Source organism: Coregonus clupeaformis, chromosome 39, assembly GCF_020615455.1.
Source record: "Coregonus clupeaformis isolate EN_2021a chromosome 39, ASM2061545v1, whole genome shotgun sequence".
In the NCBI taxonomy this organism is placed as follows: Eukaryota; Metazoa; Chordata; class Actinopteri; order Salmoniformes; family Salmonidae; genus Coregonus; species Coregonus clupeaformis.
In genome coordinates this window covers 20,215,713-20,238,329 of record NC_059230.1, presented here as the reverse complement: position 1 = coordinate 20,238,329, position 22,617 = coordinate 20,215,713, and the positions used below count along the sequence as shown (strand labels likewise).

The 22,617-nt window shown below is 43.0% G+C and overlaps 1 protein-coding gene across 4 annotated transcripts in view; it reads left to right on the top strand.

The window, feature by feature from the left end:
* The first annotated feature begins 3,925 nt into the window (after positions 1 to 3,925).
* LOC121554706 (fragile X mental retardation syndrome-related protein 1) overlaps positions 3,926 to 22,617 on the top strand; it is a 33,342-nt gene continuing 14,650 nt past the window's right edge. For all 4 annotated transcript variants that reach the window (XM_041868406.1, XM_041868404.1, XM_041868405.1 and 1 more), the window contains exon 1: positions 3,926 to 4,614. In XM_041868406.1, coding sequence (XP_041724340.1) covers positions 4,564 to 4,614 — 51 coding nt within the window. In that variant the 5' untranslated portion in view covers positions 3,926 to 4,563. The remainder of the gene's footprint in view (positions 4,615 to 22,617) is intronic.

The window sequence follows — 22,617 nt, the reverse complement described above, 5'->3', positions numbered from 1 at the left end:
CTCCCCATCCAACCTGACAGAGCTTGAGAGGATCTGCTGAGAAGAATGGGAGAAACTCCCCAAATACAAGTGTGCCAAGCTTATAGCGTCATACCCAAGAAGACTCGATGCTGTAATCGCTGCCAAAGGTGCTTCAACAAAGTACTGAGTAAAGGGTCTGAATACTTATGTAAATGTGATATTTCAGTTTTTGTTGTTTTTTAGCAACAATTTCTAAAAACCTGTTTTTGCTTTGTCATTATGGGGTATTGTGTGTAGATTGATGAGGGAAAAAAACAATTTATACATTTTAGAATAAGGCTGTAATGTAACAAAATGTGGAAAAATTCAAGAGGTCATTTAAACTAGAAATGGGGCGGTCCCTCAGAGAGACAGGCAGCAGAGTCTCATAGCAAAGGGTCTGAATACTAATGTAAATAAGGTATTTCTGTTTTTATGTTTAATAAATGTGCTAATAATTCTAAAAACCTTATTTCGCTTTGTCATTATGGGGTATTGTGTGTGGATTGATGAGGAACATTTTCAAATTAATCAATTTTAGAATAAGGCTGTAAAGTAACAAAATGTGGAAAAAGGGCAGGGGTCTGAATACTTTCCGAATGCACTGTATATGATGGTGTGTGAATAGACATAATGGTCAGTATATGAATAGAAAAGGTGTGTACAGCAGTAGTTATATAGGATGAGCCTTGACTAGAATACAGTATATACAGAGAGGGAAAAAAGTATTTGATCCCCTGCTGATTTTGTACGTTTGCCCACTGACAAAGACATGATCAGTCTATAATTTTAATGGTAGGTTTATTTGAACAGTGAGAGACAGAATAACAACAAAAAAATCCAGAAAAACGCATGTCAAAAATGTTATAAATTGATTAGCATTTTAAAGAGGGAAATAATTATTTGACCCCTCTGCAAAACATGACTTAGTACTTGGTGGCAAAACCCTTGTTGGCAGTCACAGAGGTCAGACGTTTCTTGTAGTTGGCCACCAGGTTTGCACACATCTCAGGAGGGATTTTGTCCCACTCCTCTTTGCAGATCTTCTCCAAGTCATTAAGGTTTCGAGGCTGACGTTTGGCAACTCGAACCTTCAGCTCCCTCCACAGATTTTCTATGGGATTAAGGTCTGGAGACTGGCTAGGCCACTCCAGGACCTTAATGTGCTTCTTCTTGAGCCACTCCTTTGTTGCCTTGGCCATGTGTTTTGGGTCATTGTCATGCTGGAATACCCATCCACTACCCATTTTCAATGCCCTGGCTGAGGGAAGGAGGTTCTCACCCAAGATTTGATGGTACATGGCCCCGTCCATCGTCCCTTTGATGCGGTGAAGTTGTCCTGTACCCTTAGCAGAAAAACACCCCCAAAGCATAATGTTTCCACCTCCATGTTTGACGGTGGGGATGGTGTTCTTGGGGTCATAGTCAGCATTCCTCCTCCTCCAAACACGGCGAGTTGAGTTGATGCCAAAGAGCTCCATTTTGGTCTCATCTGACCACAACACTTTCACCCAGTTCTCCTCTGAATCATTCAGATGTTAATTGGCAAACTTCAGACGGGCCTGTATATGTGCTTTCTTGAACAGGGGGACCGCTGCAGGATTTCAGTCCTTCACTGCGTAGTGTGTTACCAATTGTTTTCTTGGTGACTATGGTCCCAGCTGCCTTGAGATCATTGACAAGATCCTCCCGTGTAGTTCTGGGCTGATTCTTCATCGTTCTCATGATCATTGCAACTCCACGAGGTGAGATCTTGCATGGAGCCCCAGGCCGTGGGAAATTGACAGTTCTTTTGTGTTTCTTCCATTTGCGAATAATTGCACCAACTGTTGTCACCTTCTCACCAAGCTGCTTGGCGATGGTCTTGTAGCCCATTCCAGCCTTGTGTAGGTCTACAATCTTGTCCCTGACATCCTTGGAGAGTTATTTGGTCTTGGCCATGGTGGAGAGTTTGGAATCTGATTGATTGATTGCTTCTGTGGACAGGTGTCTTTTGTACTGATAACAAACTGAGATTAGGAGCACTCCCTTTAAGAGTGTGCTCCTAATCTCAGCTCGTTACATGTATAAAAGACACCTGGGAGCCAGAAATCTTTCTGATTGAGAGGGGGTCAAATACTTATTTCCCTCATTAAAATGCAAATCAATTTATAACATTTTTGACATGCGTTTTTCTGGATTTTTTGTTGTTGTTCTATCTCTCACTGTTCAAATAAACCTACCATTAAAATTATAGACTGATAATGTCTTTGTCAGTGGGCAAACGTACAAAATCAGCAGGGGATCAAATACTTTTTTCCCTCACTGTACATATGAAGTGAGTAAAACAGTATGTAAACGTAACTAAAGTGACCAGTGAACATTGGGGGATTTTACTCCTACATACTGTAGGAATAAAATGTGCCTAAATGCTCTATCTGCAATGGATGTTTGTTGAGCTTACTCAACCAACCATATGGAAGCATTGATGATATCTGAGAGCAGGTCTCTTTAGCTGAACGAGCTGATGGCTGATGGCTGAACTGGCCTTGCAACACATCATCCTCCTGCTCAAAGATAAGAAGCACCATGTGCAAAATGCTTTACAGACCCATCGACAGAGCAGTCACAACATTCAGCATGCATGATAGATGTTAACAAAGGGCATGACCAACCAATGACATTCCCATTCTTGCTCTTTTTCAACCAAATGGTTTATGTCATCATAGGTCTGTCAGACCCATGTGGTAAAGTCATTATAGCTGTCACTATTCTTGACCTGTGAACCCTAGTGTCTGGTCACCACAGCTGACCCCTCGGGCCGGGACGACACTTCCCCCTGGTCCTCCAGGTCACGCTTAAAGGGAAATCTGCAGTTCAAACAATAACAAAGAGCGCACCTGACCGCTCTTTTTGGTAAACAGCTGAGGGATAGTGCTAGAGAAATGTAACTACTCTCAAATTCATAGAAAGAGCTATGGATGCAAGGACTGACCATCCATGATATTACAATTATAGTTTTAACCATGTTTTAAAGCTATACAATGCTTGTTTACAATTGGATTGTTTACAAACAATGGAGTAAAGCATGCTTGTATTTTGTGTTCTGATGGGGTGCGACAGTTGAACTAAGATCCTGCGGCATTAATAAGTGATATTCTTCAAGATTCAATTGGAAATATAATTCAGTTCAAAGACCAAAAATGGATGTAGCAATTGCAGATTTCCCCTTTAAATTAATCAGATCAGCACTACCACTCTGAGACACTTTTTGAATAGGGGCCCTGGTCCATAATAGTAATTCATGGTCTCTCAGATGGGGTTTTGTAACTTTGGTCCTTGCATAATGACCAACCTGGTAGAGGCCGCAGTCAGTTGTTTCAAGCTCTCCTTTTACCTCTTCAACTAGGACTAGACATTGAGGCCATTTTTCTGAAAGGATGTCACTTCACTTGCAAATGTGAATACCTGCATTTTCTAATTTAAGTATACCGGTAGCCTACTAATGCATCTAAAAGAAAAACCATGCAAAGTGTACATTGTTGTTCTCCCACAAATATTTACTTTAGAGCGGTAACCAGTGTGATACTGATATATGAATGTGATTTGATCATTTTTCATTGAGAAACTGTACACTACCCCTGGACTCAATTAAATCACACTAATGATGGGCATGTAGAGGTCCACAAAATTAGCTAGCCATTAGGAGCCAGTAATTTGGGTAACATAACTGACAGGCAGTATCTCCAATAGAGATTACTAAAAATAGATATTTGGCTCAATTATTGGATGAAACACAGACCGGCCTCTAACTGTTAAACCAATGAAAAATATCTATAGTTGATTTACAGTCATATTGACCAATGATAAATCAGTATGCTATTTTGGGTGTATCTTTCAAGAATGAGGGGTGGGATTTTCGAGATCATTCAATACCTCACTGATTTACTCTGTCGGCGTGCGTTTGAGGGACGGGCGGTTGGAGTACAAGGAGTTGCAGGGCGATAGTGCACCACAAACGCTTATTTCGGGAGGAGTCATTCTAGCAAAATAATACTTAAAAACAACAAAAGGAATCCCAGCCACGACTTAATACAGAAACTTCTCTCCGACTGCTGCATGTATACGCCTGTTTTGGCATCCCGCAAGTGACGGAATCAAGGTGTTGGTGATAGCTAGCTGCTTGCTAACATCCCCCTTTCACATAGCGTAGCATCATTAGCTTTGAAGCACATTGCAACTAGACCGCCGCGGTCCCCTTCAACGCAGGACAGCACCTTGCTAGTGCCGTTGCACGCTAGCTAACAAAGGTATCGTCGATAGTTTGCTAACGTTAGCTAGGTAGTGAGCTAACGTGAAGTTGACCGCTGGAGACGCTAGCTATTCTTCGTTGATCACATAATCAACACCCAACTCTCCAACCACTTCACCCCTCTCCCTCCACCTCCCGAAACACTGGAAATCCACAAGCGGCCGGAGAGCGGCGACGGGCCAGCGGCAGAGAAGCTGGGGGTGGTACCGGAACCGCACGGAGTCGTAACGGCTCAATCAGAGAAGCCCAGTCGTGGGGACCTACCGACGACTATGGACGGGCTGGCGGTGGAGGTTCGCGGCTCGAACGGGGCCTTCTACAAGGTAAAGGAAATTGTGCAGTCATTAACGTTAGCTAACGATGCAAAACTGGTGAACAATTGCAAATATAGATGTCGACGAATAGTTTTGTTCTAACTAACTAGCAAATTAACGTTGCGAACTCTAACTAGCTGGCAGATTTAGTTAGCAGCATCATTCATTGAGAGCAGGCCCAACAAATGATAAGGTCGCTATTCCTAGATTTGTTTTTTCTCCATCAGGTCACGGTTGGGCATTGTGGGGCACGCTTGTCGTGGCCTGGTTTTGGTCAATTCCAAATGTCTATTTTACACTTTGTTGTCTGTCTTGAGCTGGTCAGCTAACCATCTTCTCGGGGCACTCCTTTCTTTGGAAGGAGTTGCTTGCTAATCACTTACATTTGCTAGCGAGAATGAAGGCGGTGGAGGGATGCCATATCTAAAATGTTATGAAATATCGACCTGTTTGTTTACTGTCCCGGATAACACCTAGCAAAGTAAGTAGCCGAACTAATGAACTGCATTACGTCAGTCTTTCTAAGCAGGTAACTACCATAAGCTGTCAAATTATTTACACTTTCACACTGTTTCCTAACACGTTTTTCTTTTTCTTCCTCCAATTCTGAGTCAGCTGAGGCTGAGTCAGCCTGCGTTATTACAGTGAATCCAATGATTTACATTGATAGTCAGTCATATCATGGCTGTTTCCAAACCTAATCATCACACTACAATGACATAATAACCAAATTTAGGTGACTCAACATAAGGGAGTCAATGCATTCATTTTCATTATGAGGATGTCAGTTATTTTAATCATTGAGTCAAATGACTTCATTCAATGTCAGTAAGGCAGAAGTCCTTGTGTGAATGGTTGCTGTAGTTTAATAAAACAGACAGTTTGTGTACTGGCAGACAGTTGAATAGGCCCTAGTGATTTGCTATGGGTTGAATGGCCTAGTTCAGCCTGCCTGACAGTGACTGAAGAACTGAAGCAGGTGTTGGTGGAACAGGTGATCCTAATCGCAGCACTACGCCAGTCCAAAACAGCCTCCCCCTCCCACGCTCTCCTCTCCCTCTTTTTCTTCCCATCTTTCCATTGTATCATTCTCCACCTCTCCTTTTCTTTCGTTTAGCCCTCTTTCTGTCCCTCAACATCTCACTCACACTGTCTCTAGCTCTGCTCTCCCTTCGTGGTTTAGACCCCTCAAACTCAACTCTGGACCTCGAATGCAGTTCAACTGCATTTTTTTCATTGTTCCCCTCTAATTAGGGACAGATTTAGACCTGGGATACCAGGTGGGTGCAATTAATGATCAGGTAGAACAGAACCAGCTGGCTCCGGATCTCACAGGGTAGGAGTTGAATACCCCTGGTTTGGACTATGTTTACTCTCCTCTCCCTCACACCTGTTCTGTTTTACTGTGTGACAGTTTGGCTCTACGGCCTGAAAGTACACAATCCATTCACCCTTACAGTGCCTTCAGAAAGTATTCACACCCCTTGACTTTTTTCACATTTTGTTGCATTACAGCCTGCATTTAAAATGTATTAAAAAAATTTTTTTTTTTGTCACTGGTCTACACATGATGTCAAAGTGGAATTCTGTTTTTTGAAATGTTTACTAATTCATTAAAAATGAAAAGCTGAAATGTCTTGTCAATACATATTCAATGCCTTTATGGCAAGCCTAAATAAGTTCAGGAGTAAAAATGTGCATAAGTCAGAAGTTGCATGGACTCACACTGTGTGCAGTAAGTGTTTAACATGATTTTTGAATGACTACCTCATCTCTGTACCCCACACATACAATTATCTGTAAGGTCCCTCAGTCGAGCAGTGAATTTCAAACAGATTCAACGACAAAGACCGGCGAGGTTTTCCAATGCTTCGCAAAGAAGGGCACCATTGGTAGATGGGTAAAAAAAAGGCAGACATTGAATATCCCTTTGAGCATGGTTAAGTTATTAATTACACTTTGGATGGTGTATCAATACACCCAGTCACTACAAAGATACAGGCTTCCTTCCTAACTCAGTTACCAGAAAGGAATGAGCTGTTGCTCAGGGATTTCACCATGAGGCCAATGGTGACTTTAAAGCAGGTACAAAGTTTAATGGCTGTGATAGAAAATAACTGAGAATGGATCAACAACATTCTAGTTACTCTACAATACTAACAGAATTGACAGTGAAAAGGAAGCCTGTATAGAATAAAAATATTCCAAAACATGCATCCTGTTTGCAACAAGGCACTAAAGTAATACTGCAAATATTGGAAAGCAATTAACACTTTGTATTCAGGAAAAAAAGTTATGTTTGGGGCAAATCCAACACATTACTGAGTATTACACTCCATATTTTCTAGCATAGTGCTGGCTGCATCATGTTATTGGTGTGATTGTTAAGGACTAGGGATTTTTTCAGGATAAAATAGAAATGGAATGGAGTTAAGCACAGGCAAAATCCTATTGGGAAAACCTGTTTCAGTCTGCTTTCCACCAGACACTGGGAGATTAATTTACCTTTCAGCAGGACAGTAACCTAAAACACAAGGCCAATCTACACTGGCGTTGCCTACCAAGAAGACAGTGAATGTTCCTTGTTACAGTTTTGACTTAAATCTACATACATCTATGGCAAGACCTGAAAATGGTTGTCTAGCAATGATCATTTTTTTGAAAAGAATAATGGGCAAATATTTGCAAAATCCAGGTGTGGAAAGCGCTTAGACTTAACCAGAAAGATTCTCAGCTGTAATCACTGCCAAAGGTGCTTCTACAAAGTATTGACTCGGATGTGAATGAGATTTGTTTCATTTTCAAATCATTTTCACTTTGTCATTATGGGTTATTGTGTGTAGATGGGTGAGTAAAAAATATATTTAATCCATTTTGAATTCAGCCTGTAACACAAATGTCGAATAAGTCAAGGGGTATGAATACTTTCTGAAGGCACTGTATTACTCTCCTCTCACTCACTCTTGTTCATAACAGAGTGCGTCTTCGACAGTTTGCAAAGCTGTCATCAAGGCAAAGGGTGGTTATTTGAAGAACCTCAAATATAAGATACATTTTGATTTGTTTAACACTTTTTTTGGTTACTACATGATTCCATATGTGTTATTTCATTGTTTTGATGTCTTCACTATTCTACAATGTAGAAAATAGTAAAAATAAAGAAACCCTTGAGTGAGTAGGTGTTCTAAAACTTTTGACCGTGTGTGTGAGATATATATATATATATATATATATATATATATTACACACACACACACACACACACACACACACGGTCAAAAGTTTTAGAACACCTACTCATTCAAGGGTTTCATTATTTTTTACTACTTTCTTCATTACACATATACAGTGGGGAGAACAAGTATTTGATACACTGCTGATTTTGCAGGTTTTCCTACGTACCAAGCATGTAGAGGTCTGTAATTTTTATCATGGGTACACTTCAATTGTGAGAGACGGAATCTAAAACAAAAATCCAGAAAATCACATTTGTATGATTTTTAAGTAATTAATTTGCATTTTATTGCATGACATAAGTATTTGATACATCAGAAAAGCAGAACTTAATATTTGGTACAGAAACCTTTGTTTGCAATTACAGAGATCATAAGTTTCCTGTAGGTCTTGACCAGGTTTGCACACACTGCAGCAGGGATTTTGGCCCACTCCTCCATACAGACCTTCTCCAGATCCTTCAGGTTTCGGGGCTGTCGCTGGGCAATACGGACTTTCAGCTCCCTCCAAAGATTTTCTATTGGGTTCAGGTCTGGAGACTGGCTAGGCCACTCCAGGACCTTGAGATGCTTCTTACGGAGCCACTCCTTAGTTGCCCTGGCTGTGTGTTTCGGGTCGTTGTCATGCTGGAAGACCCAGCCACGACCCATCTTCAATGCTCTTACTGAGGGAAGGAGGTTGTTGGCCAAGATCTCGCGATACATGGCCCCATCCATCCTCCCCTCAATACGGTGCAGTCGTCCTGTCCCCTTTGCAGAAAAGCATCCCCAAAGAATGATGTTTCCACCTCCATGCTTCACGGTTGGGATGGTGTTCTTGGGGTTGTACTCATCCTTCTTCTTCCTCCAAACACGGCGAGTGGAGTTTAGACCAAAAAGCTCTATTTTTGTCTCATCAGACCACATGACCTTCTCCCATTCCTCCTCTGGATCATCCAGATGGTCATTGGCAAACTTCAGACGGGCCTGGACATGCGCTGGCTTGAGCAGGGGGACCTTGCGTGCGCTGCAGGATTTAAATCCATGACGGCGTAGTGTGTTACTAATGGTTTTCTTTGAGACTGTGGTCCCAGCTCTCTTCAGGTCATTGACCAGGTCCTGCCATGTAGTTCTGGGCTGATCCCTCACCTTCCTCATGATCATTGATGCCCCACGAGGTGAGATCTTGCATGGAGCCCCAGACCGAGGGTGATTGACCGTCATCTTGAACTTCTTCCATTTTCTAATAATTGCGCCAACAGTTGTTGCCTTCTCACCAAGCTGCTTGCCTATTGTCCTGTAGCCCATCCCAGCCTTGTGCAGGTCTACAATTTTATCCCTGATGTCCTTACACAGCTCTCTGGTCTTGGCCATTGTGGAGAGGTTGGAGTCTGTTTGTGTGTGGACAGGTGTCTTTTATACAGGTAACGAGTTCAAACAGGTGCAGTTAATACAGGTAATGAGTGGAGAACAGGAGGGCTTCTTAAAGAAAAACTAACAGGTCTGTGAGAGCCGGAATTCTTACTAGTTGGTAGGTGATCAAATACTTATGTCATGCAATGAAATGCAAATTAATTACTTACAAATCATACAATGTGATTTTCTGGATTTTTGTTTTAGATTCTGTCTCTCACAGTTGAAGTGTACCTATGATTAAAAAATTACAGACCTCTACATGCTTTGTAAGTAGGAAAACCTGCAAAATCGGCAGTGTATCAAATACTTGTTCTCCCCACTGTGTGTTTATATATATATATATATCTCACACACACACACACAGTTACTCTGGTTTTACAATTTATAGGTATGTGTTTGGGTAAAAATACAATTTTTGTTTTATTCTATAAACTACTGACAACATTTCTCCCAAATTCCAAATAAAAATATTGTCATTTAGAGCATTTATTTGCAGAAAATGAAAACTGGTCAAAATAACAAAAAAGATGCAGTGTTGTCAGACCTCGAATAATGCAAAGAAAATAAGTTTTTTAAACAACATAATACTAATGTTTTAACTTAGGAAGAGTTCAGAAATCAATATTTGGTGGAATAACCCTGATTTTCAATCACAGCTTTCATGCGTCTTGGCATGCTTTCCACCAGTCTTTCACATTGATGTTGGGTGACTTTATGCCACTCCTGGCGCAAAAATTCAAGCAGCTCAGCTTTGCTTGATGGCTTGTGACCATCCATCTTCCTCTTGATCACATTCCAGAAGTTTTCAATGGGGTTCAGGTCTGGAGATTGGGCTGGCCATGACAGGGTCTTTATCTGGTGGTCCTCCATCTACACCTTGATTGATCTGGCTGTGTGGCATGGCACATTGTCCTGCTGGAAAAACCAATCCTCAGAGCCAAAGGAAGCAAGTTTTCTTCCAGGACAACCTTGTACGTGGCTTGATTCATGCGTCCTTCACAAACACATCTGCCCGATTCCAGCCTTGCTGAAGCACCCCCAGATCATCACCGATCCTCCACCAAATTTCACAGTGGGTGCGAGACACTGTGGCTTGTAGGCCTCTCCAGGTCTCCGTCTAACCATTAGACGACCAGGTGTTGGGCAAAGCTGAAAATTGGACTCAACAGAGAAGATGTCCTCTACGGTCCAATCCTTATGGTCTTTTGCAAACCTCAGCCTGGCTCTCCTTTTGGTTCTCATTGATGAAGGGCTTTTTTCTAGCTTTACACGACTTCAGCCCTGCCCCTAGGAGCCTTTTTCGAACCGTCCTCACCGTGCACTTCACCCCAGCTGCCGTTTGCCATTCTTTTTGTAGGTGACTTGATGTCATCCTACAGTTGTTGAGTGACATTCGAATGAGTTGGCGGTCATCCCGGTCAGTAGAGAGTCGTTTTCGCCATCTGCCGGTCTGTAGCTTTGTTGTCCCCAATGTCTGCTGCTTGACCTTGTTCTTATGAACCGCAGTCTTTGAAATGTTAAGGATGGAAGCAACCTGATGCTCACTGTATCCCTCTGCCAGTAAAGCCAGAATTGAACCCTTATTTTCCTCACTCACAACATTCCTTTTCAACTCTTTTGGCATGGCCAATAGTTATTTCTTGATTAATATTACTTTTGAGGTACTATTAGCACTGTTTGCTATCCAGCTGGTCTATTGCATGAGGATAGTGATGACCACAGCAGTGTTTTTTATACTTTTCCTCGTTAAATAAGATTTGGTTCAGGTGATCACCTAATCAGTACCTAATTCAGTAGAATGAGGTGTGCCTGTTTTGGAATTCAACAGACACTGGAATGGCTGTCATACATGTAGAGATGCTGATTTAAGAAACATTTGCAGTGGTCTCTTAATTTTTTCCACAGCTGTGTGTGTATGTGTATACATGTGTATGTGTATGTATATATATGTGTGTGTGTGTGTGTGTGTGTGTGTGTGTGTATACATACATACATACATACATACATACATACAGTGGGGGAAAAAAAGTATTTAGTCAGCCACCAATTGGGCAAGTTCTCCCACTTAAAGATGAGGCCTGTAATTTTCATCATAGGTACACGTCAACTATGACAGACAAAATGAGATTTGTAGGAAAATCACATTGTAGGATTTTTAATGAATTTATTTGCAAATTATGGTGGCAAATAAGTATTTGGTCAATAACAAAAGTTTCTCAATACTTTGTTATATACCCTTTGTTGGCAATGACACAGGTCAAACGTTTTCTGTAAGTCTTCACAAGGTTTTCACACACTGTTGCTGGTATTTTGGCCCATTCCTCCATGCAGATCTCCTCTAGAGCAGTGATGTTTTTGGGCTGTCGCTGGGCAACACGGACTTTCAACTCCCTCCAAAGATTTTCTATGGGGTTGAGATCTGGAGACTGGCTAGGCCACTCCAGGACCTTGAAATGCTTCTTACGAAGCCACTCCTTCGTTGCCCGGGCGGTGTATTTGGGATCATTGTCATGCTGAAAGACCCAGCCACGTTTCATCTTCAATGCCCTTGCTGATGGAAGGAGGTTTTCACTCAAAATCTCACGATACATGGCCCCATTCATTCTTTCCTTTACACGGATCAGTCGTCCTGGTCCCTTTGCAGAAAAACAGCCCCAAAGCATGATGTTTCCACCCCCATGCTTCACAGTAGGTATGGTGTTCTTGGGATGCAACTCAGCATTCTTTGTCCTCCAAACACGACGAGTTGAGTTTTTACCAAAAAGTTCTATTTTGGTTTCATCTGACCATATGACATTCTCCCAATCCTCTTCTGGATCATCCAATGCACTTTAGCAAACTTCATTTACATTTTAGTCATTTAGCAGACGCTCTTATCCAGAGCGACTTACAGTTAGTGAGTGCATACATTTTTTTATTTTTCATACTGGCCCCCCGTGGGAATCGAACCCACAACCCTGGCGTTGCAAACGCCATGCTCTACCAACTGAGCTACATCCCTGCTGGCCATTCCCTCCCCTACCCTGGACGACGCTGGGACAATTGTGCGCCGCCCCATGGGTCTCCCAGTCACGGCCAGCTACGACAGAGCCTGGATTCGAACCAGGATCTCTAGTGGCACAGGTGGAGGGAGAATGGAGGGAGGGGGGACCACTGCGCCACTCGGGAGATACGAGTGGCGCAGTGGTATCTTCAGACGGGCCTGGACATGTACTGGCTTAAGCAGGGGGACACATCTTGCACTGCAGAATTTGAGTCCCTGGCGGCGTAGTGTTACTGATGGTAGGCTTTGTTACTTTGGTCCCAGCTCTCTGCAGGTCATTCACTAGGTCCCCCCGTGTGGTTCTGGGATTTTTTGTGATCATTTTGAGCCCACGGGGTGAGATCTTGCGTGGAGCCCCAGATCGAGGGAGATTATCAGTGGTCTTGTATGTCTTCCATTTCCTAATAATTGCTCCCACAGTTGATTTCTTCAAACCAAGCTGCTTACCTATTGCAGATTCAGTCTTCCCAGCCTGGTGCAGGTCTACAATTTTGTTTCTGGTGTCCTTTGACAGCTCTTTGGTCTTGGCCATAGTGGAGTTTGGAGAGTGACTGTTTGAGGTTGTGGACAGGTGTATTTTATACTGATAACAAGTTCAAACAGGTGCCATTAATACAGGTAACGAGTGGAGGACAGAGGAGCCTCTTAAAGAAGAAGTTACAGGTCTGTGAGAGCCAGAAATCTTGCTTGTTTGTAGGTGACCAAATACTTATTTTTGACCATAATTTGCAAATAAATTCATTAAAAATTCTACAATGTGATTTTCTGGAGAAAAAAATCTCAATTTGTCTGTCGTAGTTGACGTGTACCTATGATGAAAATTACAGGCCTCTCATCTTTTTAAGTGGGAGAACTTGCACAATTGGTGGCTGACTAAATACTTTTTTCCCCCACTATACATACATACATACATACATACATACATACATACATACATACATACATACATACGTGGGTATGTATATATATATATATATATATATATATATATATGTATATATATATATGTGTGTATATATATATATATATATATATATATATATATATATATATATATATATATATATATATATATATATATACTGCTCAAAAAAAATAAAGGGAACACTAAAATAACACATCCTAGATCTGAATGAATGAAATAATCTTATTAAATACTTTTTTCTTTACATAGTTGAATGTGCTGACAACAAAATCACACAAATGTTCAATGAAATCACATTTATCAACCCATGGAGATCTGGATTTGGAGTCACCCTCAAAATTAAAGTGGAAAACCACACTACAGGCTGATCCAACTTTGATGTAATGTCCTTAAAACAATTCAAAATGAGGCTCAGTAGTGTGTGTGGCCTCCACGTGCCTGTATGACCTCCCTACAACGCCTGGGCATGCTCCTGATGAGGTGGCAGATGGTCTCCTGAGGGATCTCCTCCCAGACCTGGACTAAAGCATCCGCCAACTCCTGGACAGTCCGTGGTGCAACGTGGCGTTGGTGGATGGAGCGAGACATGATGTCCCAGATGTGCTCAATTGAATTCAGGTCTGGGGAACGGGCGGGCCAGTCCATAGCATCAATGCCTTCCTCTTGCAGGAACTGCTGACACACTCCAGCCACATGAGGTCTAGCATTGTCTTGCATTAGGAGGAACCCAGTGCCAACCGCACCAGCATATGGTCTCACAAGGGGTCTGAGGATCTCATCTCGGTACCTAATGGCAGTCAGGCTACCTCTGGCGAGCACATGGAGGGCTGTGCGGCCCCCCAAAGAAATGCCACCCCACACCATGACTGACCCACCGCCAAACCGGTCATGCTGGAGGATGTTGCAGGCAGCAGAACGTTCTCCACGGCGTCTCCAGACTCTGTCACGTCTGTCACATGTGCTCAGTGTGAACCTGCTTTCATCTGTGAAGAGCACAGGGCGCCAGTGGCAAATTTGCCAATCTTGGTGTTCTCTGGCAAATGCCAAACATCCTGCACGGTGTTGGGCTGTAAGCACAACCCCCACCTGTGGACGTCGGGCCCTCATACCACCCTCATGGAGTCTGTTTCTGACCGTTTGAGCAGACACATGCACATTTGTGGCCTGCTGGAGGTCATTTTGCAGGGCTCTGGCAGTGCTCCTCCTGCTCTTCCTTGCACAAAGGCGGAGGTAGCAGTCCTGCTGCTGGGTTGTTGCCCTCCTACGGCCTCCTCCACGTCTCCTGATGTACTGGCCTGTCTCCTGGTAGCGCCTCCATGCTCTGGACACTACGCTGACAGACACAGCAAACCTTCTTGCCACAGCTCGCATTGATGTGCCATCCTGGATGAGCTGCACTACCTGAGCCACTTGTGTGGGTTGTAGACTCCGTCTCATGCTACCACTAGAGTGAAAGCACCGCCAGCATTCAAAAGTGACCAAAACATCAGCCAGGAAGCATAGGAACTGAGAAGTGGTCTGTGGTCACCACCTGCAAAACCAATCCTTTATTGGGGGTGTCTTGCTAATTGCCTATAATTTCCACCTGTTGTCTATTCCATTTGCACAACAGCATGTGAAATGTATTGTCAATCAGTGTTGCTTCCTAAGTGGACAGTTTGATTTCACAGAAGTGTGATTGACTTGGAGTTACATTATGATCAAGTTTTTTATTTTTTTGAGCAGTGTGTGTGTGTGTGTGTATGTGTGTATATATATATATATATATATATATATATATATATACACACACACATACACAGACACACACACATACATATACACAGACACACACACATACATATACATTGCAGGTTTTCCTACTTACAAAGCATGTAGAGGTCTGTAATTTTTATGATAGGTACACTTCAACTGTGAGACGGAATCTAAAACAAAAATCCAGAATATCACATTGTATAATTTTTAAGTAATTCATTTGCATTTTATTGCATGATATAAGTATTTGATACATCAGAAAAGCAGAACTTAATATTTGGTTTGCAATTACAGAGATCATGCATTTCCTGTAGGTCTTGACCAGGTTTGCACACACTGCAGCAGGGATTTTGGCCCACTCCTCCATACAGACCTTCTCCAGATCCTTCAGGTTTCGGGGCTGTCGCTGGGCAATACGGACTTTCAGCTCTCTCCAAAGATTTTCTATTGGGTTCAGGTCTGGAGACTGGCTAGGCCACTCCAGGACCTTGAGATGCTTCTTACGGAGCCACTCCTTAGTTGCCCTGGCTGTGTGTTTCGGGTCATTGTCATGCTGGAAGACCCAGCCACGACCCATCTTCAATGCTCTTATTGAGGGAAGGAGGTTGTTGGCCAAGATCTCGCAATACATGGCCCCATGCATCTTCCCCTCAATACGGTGCAGTCGTCCTGTCCCCTTTGCAGAAAAGCATCCCCAAAGAATGATGATTCCACCTCCATGCTTCACGGTTGGGATGGTGTTCTTGGGGTTGTACTCATCCTTCTTCTTCCTCCAAACACGGCGAGTGGAGTTTAGACCAAAAAGCTATATTTTCGTCTCATCAGACCACATGACCACATGACATGGGGGTTAGAAGGATTACTTTATCCTATCCCAGGTGTTCCTTAAAGAGGTGGGGTTTCAAATGTCTCCGGAAGGTGGTGAGTGATTCCGCTGTCCTGGCGTCGTGAGGGAGCTTGTTCCACCATTGGGGTGCCAGAGCAGCGAACAGTTTTGACTGGGCTGAGCGGGAACTGTGCTTTAGCAGAGGTAGGGGATATCTCTGGTCTTGGCCATTGTGGAGAGGTTGGAGTCTGTGTGTGGACAGGTGTCTTTTATACAGGTAACGAGTTCAAACAGGTGCAGTTAATACAGGTAATGAGTGGAGAACAGGAGGGCTTCTTAAAGAAAAAGCTAACAGGTCTGTGAGAGCCGGAATTCTTACTGGTTGGTAGGTGATCAAATACTTATGTCATGCAATAAAATGCAAATTAATTACTTAAAAATCATACAATGTGATTTTCTGGATTTTTGTTTTAGATTCTCTCTCACAGTTGAAGTGTACCTATGATAAAAAATTACAGACCTCTACATGCTTTGTAAGTAGGAAAACCTGCAAAATCGGCAGTGTATCAAATATTTGTTCTCCCCACTGTATGTATATGTGTGTATAGATAGACAGATGTATACATACAGTGAGGGGAAAAAAAGTATTTGATCCCCTGCTGATTTTGTACGTTTGCCCACTGACAAAGAAATGATCAGTCTGAGAGACAGTTTATTCTGTCTCTCACTGTTTACTTGAACAGTGAGAGACAGAATAACAACAAAAAAATCCAGAAAAACGCATGTCAAAAATGTTATAAATTGATTTGCATTTTAATGAGGGAAATAAGTATTTGAACCCCTCTCAATTAGAAAGATTTTTGGCTCCCAGGTGTCTTTTATACAGGTAACGAGCTGAGATTAGGAGCACACTCTTAAAGGGAGTGCTCCTAATCTCAGTTTGTTCCCTGTATAAAAGACACTAGTCCACAGAAGCAATCAATCAATCAGATTCCAAACTCTCCACCATGGCCAAGACCAAATAACTCTCCAAGGATGTCAAGGACAAGATTGTAGACCTACACAAGGCTGGAATGGGCTACAAGACCATTGCCAAGCAGCTTGGTGAGAAGGTGACAACAGTTGGTGCGATTATTCGCAAATGGAAGAAACACAAAATTACTGTCAATCTCCCTCTGCCTGGGGCTCCATGCAAGATCTCACCTCGTGGAGTTGCAATGATCATGAGAACGGTGAGGAATCAGCCCAGAACTACACGGGAGGATCTTGTCAATGATCTCAAGGCAGCTGGGACTATAGTCACCAAAAAAAGAATTGGTAACACACTACGCCGTGAAGGACTGAAATCGTGTAGCGCCCGCAAGGTCCCCTGCTCAAGAAAGCACATATACAGGGACGTCTGAAGTTTGCCAATGAACATCTGAATGATTCAGAGGAGAACTGGAGCTCTTTGGCATCAACTCAACTCGCCGTGTTTAGAGGAGGAGGAATGCTGCCTATGACCCCAAGAACACCATCCCTACCGTCAAACATGGAGGTGTAAACATGCTTTGGGGGTGTTTTTCTGCTAAGGGGACAGGACAACTTCACCGCATCAAAGGGACGATGGACGGGGCCATGTACCGTCAAATCTTGGGTGAGAACCTCCTTCCCTCAGCCAGGGCATTGAAAATGGTTCGTGGATGGGTATTCCAGCTTGACAATGACCCAAAACACACGGCCAAGGCAACAAAAGAGTGGCTCAAGAAGAAGCACATTAAGGTCCTGGAGTGGCATAGCCAGTCTCCAGACCTTAATCCCATAGAAATTCTGAGGGAGCTGAAGGTTCGAGTTGCCAAACGTCAGCCTCGAAACCTTAATGACTTGGAGAAGATCTGCAAAGAGGAGTGGGACAAAATCCCTCCTGAGATGTGTGCAAACCTGGTGGCCAACTACAAGAAACGTCTGACCTCTGTGATTGCCAACAAGGGTTTTGCTTCCAAGTATTAAGTCATGTTTTGCAGAGGGGTCAAATACTTATTTACCTCATTTAAAATGCAAATCAATTTATACAATTTTTACATGCGTTTTTCAGGATTTTTTTGTTGTTATTCTGTCTCGCACTGTTCAAATAAACCTACCATTTAAAATTATAGACTGATCATTTCTTTGTCAGTGGGCAAACGTACAAAATCAGCAGGGGATCAAATAATTTTTTCCCTCACTGTATATATATGTGTGTGTGTATATATATCAAGATCTAGATAGTGGACCATACTTATAGGATATGTTTCTGCATTTGTAACATTGTGTGGTGATTTCAGAGGTGACACCACATGTCCTAGAGTGGTGGTGGGTTGTTTTCCTGGGGCCCAGAATTTTTCCTTATCTGGTAGACTAACCTAACCAGGTAAAATTCAGTTCCCTAGTTGTATGGTATGACAGTAATAAATCAGCTTTAAAACTGATTTATATGGACTATGATGGGACCAGATATTTTCTAATCAGCTCATATGGTTGAAAAAACTAGACGACTGCAATTGGACAATAGAACTAACACGGCTGAGCTTGCTTTATGTAGGGCTGCATCGTGTAGGCCTTGCATCTGTAATTAAAAAGTTAACCATCCGCATTCACTTTTTTGACTCATCACATACGCTGCTGCTACGGTTTATCTATCCTGTTGCCTTGTCATTCTATTCCTAGTTATATGTGCATATCTACCTTGTACCTCTGCACATCGACTCAGTACTGGTACCCCATGTATATAGACAAGTTATCGTTACTCATTGTGTTTTTATCACTGTTACTTTTCTATTTCTATTTTATTTCCCTGTATTGTTGGGAAAGGCCCATAAGTAAGCATTTCACTGTTAATCTGCACCTGTTTACGAAGCATGTGATGAATAACATTTTATTTGATTTATTGTGTTGATTTAATGCCAGTCAATCATTTTGGATTGATAAGGTTTAGGGAGCCTAGCCACCCAGAGTTTGAATATAAACCAAATTTGACATTTTACATTTTCTCTTAACACAAATAAATAGGCCTATGTTAGGCTAGAAATGCATAGCTTAGGCTAGAAATACATGTTACTGCTTTGTTTCCCCTGGCCAGAGGGGATCACAGCGCCTAGGCTTCTCATGGCTACCTGCAGCTGTGTTTATCAGTAGGCTACTGTTGGTCAGACTGAAGCGCAGATTAATTGTGCACGAGTTGACAAATCATGAGGTAAATCAGTCTAAACAACAATGCTTTGTCCCTCTTTTCAACACTTTTGTGTCAATATGTTTTATTAAACCGACTCAAACGTGTCGGCAAATGCCAGCTCACCACACTTGCTGGCGTTCCTGCTGTGCTAATGTCTGCAACATGGAAATCGCCACATGAAGCTACAAATGTGCTCCCGAGTGGCGCAGCGGTCTAAGGCACTGCATCTCAGTGAGTCATAATAACCCATACACCAGCGATCATCATGGGGCCAAATTTGTGGACTGCAAATTAACCGCAAGAAGCCCAAATGGATATTATATTTGACTAAAACATAATTTCAAACCTTGCTTACTTTTGTATACGATCACATACAGTGGGGAAAAAAAGTATTTAGTCAGCCACCAATTGTGCAAGTTCTCCCACTTAAAAAGATGAGAGAGGCCTGTAATTTTCATCATAGGTACACGTCAACTATGACAGACAAAATTAGAAAAAAAAATCCAGAAAATCACATTGTAGGATTTTTAATGAATTTATTGGCATATGATGGTGGAAAATAAGTATTTGGTCAATAACAAAAGTTTCTCAATACTTTGTCATATACCCTTTGTTGGCAATGACACAGGTCAAACGTTTTCTGTAAGTCTTCACAAGGTTTTCACACACTGTTGCTGGTATTTTGGCCCATTCCTCCATGCAGATCTCCTCTAGAGCAGTGATGTTTTGGGGCTGTCGCTGGGCAACACAGACTTTCAACTCCCCTCCAAAGATTTTCTATGGGGTTGAGATCTGGAGACTGGCTAGGCCACTCCAGGACCTTGAAATGCTTCTTACGAAGCCACTCCTTCGTTGCCCGGGCGGTGTGTTTGGGATCATTGTCATGCTGAAAGACCCAGCCACGTTTCATCTTCAATGCCCTTGCTGATGGAAGGAGGGTTTCACTCAAAATCTCACGATACATGGCCCCATTCATTCTTTCCTTTACACGGATCAGTCGTCCTGGTCCCTTTGCAGAAAAACAGCCCCAAAGCATGATGTTTCCAACCCCATGCTTCACAGTAGGTATGGTGTTCTTTGGATGCAACTCAGCATTCTTTGTCCTCCAAACATGACGAGTTGAGTTTTTACCAAAAAGTTATATTTTGGTTTCATCTGACCATATGACATTCTCCCAATCCTCTTCTGGATCATCCAAATGCACTTCAGACGGGCCTGGACATGTACTGGCTTAAGCAGGGGGACACGTCTCGCACTGCAGGATTTGAGTCCCTGGCGGCGTAGTGTGTTACTGATGGTTGGCTTTGTTACTTTGGTCCCAGCTCTCTGCAGGTCATTCACTAGGTCCCCCCGTGTGGTTCTGGGATTTTTGCTCACCGTTCTTGTGATCATTTTGACCCCACGGGGTGAGATCTTGCATGGAGCCCCAGATCGAGGGAGATTATCAGTGGTCTTGTATGTCTTCCATTTCCTAATAATTGCTCCCACAGTTGATTTCTTCAAACCAAGCTGCTTACCTGTTGCAGATTCAGTCTTCCCAGCCTGGTGCAGGTCTACAATTTTGTTTCTGGTGTCCTTTGACAGCTCTTTGGTCTTGGCCATTGTGAAGTTTGGAGTGTGACTGTTTGAGGTTGTGGACAGGTGTCTTTTATACTGATAACAAGTTCAAACAGGTGCCATTAATACAGGTAACGAGTGGAGGACAGAGGAGCCTCTTAAAGAAGAAGTTACAGGTCTGTGAGAGCCAGAAATCTTGCTTGTTTGTAGGTGACCAAATACTTATTTTCCACCATAATTTGCAAATAAATTCATTAAAAATCCTACAATGGGATTTTCTGGATTTTTTTTTCTCAATTTGTCTGTCATAGTTGACGTGTACCTATGATGAAAATTACAGGCCTCTCTCATCTTTTTAAGTGGGAGAACTTGCACAATTGGTGGCTGACTAAATACTTTTTTGCCCCACTGTATACTATATATACAAATGTCTGTGGACATCCCTTCAAATTAGTGTATTTGGCTATTTCAGCCACACCTGTTGCTGACGGGTGTATACAATCGAGCACACAGCCATGCAATATCCATAGACAAACATTGGCAGTAGGATGGCCTTACTGAAGAGATCAGTGACTTTCAACGTGCCACATTTCAAACAAGTAAGTTCGTTAAATTTATGCCCTGCTAGAGCTGCCCCGGTCAACTGTAAATGCTGTTATTGTGAAGTGGAAATATCTAGGAGCAACAACTGAACCAGCCGCAAAGTGGTAGGCCAAACAAGCTCACAGAACGGGACCGCCGAGTGCTGAAGCGCTTAGCGCGTAAAAATCCTCGGTTGCAACACTCGCTACCGAGTTTCAAACTGCCTCTTGAAGCAACGTCCGCACAATAACTGTTCGTCGGGAGCTTCATGAAATGGGTTTCCATAGTCGAGCAGCCGCTCACAAGCCTAAGATCACCATGCGCAATGCCAAGCGTCGGCTTGAGTGGCGTAAAGCTCGCTGCTATTAGACGCATTCTTTTGGAGTGATGAATCACGCGTCACCATATGGCAGTCCGACGGACAAATCTGGGTTTGGCGGATGCCAGGAGATCGCTACCGGCCCGAATGCATAGTGCCAACTGTAAAGTTTGGAGGAGGAATAATGGTCTCGGGCTGTTTTTCATGGTTCAGGCTCCTTAGTTCCAGTGAAGGGAAATCTAAACGCTACAGCATACAACATTCTAGACCATTCTGTGTTTCCAACTTTGTGGCAACAGTTTGGGGAAGTCCTTTTCCTGTTTGATCATGACAATGCCCCCTTGCACAAAGCGAGGTCCATACAGAAATGGTTTGTCGATTTGGTGTGGAATAACTTGACTGGCCTGCACAGAGCCCTGACCTCAACCCCATCGAACACCTTTGGGATGAATTGGAACGCAGACTGCGAGCCAGGCCTAATCGCCCAACATCCGTGCCCAACACATCTCTGTATTATGCGTGGGAATACTTTGGAATAGATTTCCAAAATTAAAATCACTTGGAGCTGATTTGCTGGTATTTGTAGTCTAATGTCCAACAATTTTAAAACGACATTTAAAAAATGTGGCTCAGAAAACGTAGTGGCGGGGGCAGATACAATCGCAGGCCGCCAGTGGTGAACCCTGCCATACACTGGTGCTTACAGGGACGTCCTCCTATACCAGGGGTGTGTAGAGTAGACCTGGCACCCCCACGCCAGAGGGATCCCTCTTTGGGCATGTGGGGAGTTCTACTCCTCCTGGAACAGCACATGGCCGGAGAAGGAGTGACATCACTGTACTGCCGTAAATGACACACTAACCTCTGTGCTCTCATTCCAAAAGGCTTGCCTGACCTTTGACCTGGTAGTAGAAAGGAACACCATTCATTACATCACATCTTCAGTAAGCCCTGTATTGGAATATACTATGCCCGTCTCCTTTCATCAACCAAGGCAGCTATCCAAAGTGTTTTTTTCCCCCTCTGGTAACTATTAGCTAGCCAGTCTCTGTGGCCCTAGCCTGCAGTTTGAGTGACAGCGACACAGACTGGCAGTTTGTGTTGTGACACAGTGCAATTCAATCTGGCGTCCCTCTGGCTCTTTGGCCATCTCTCTCTCGCTGGGGCCTAAGAAAGTGGCAGCAGTA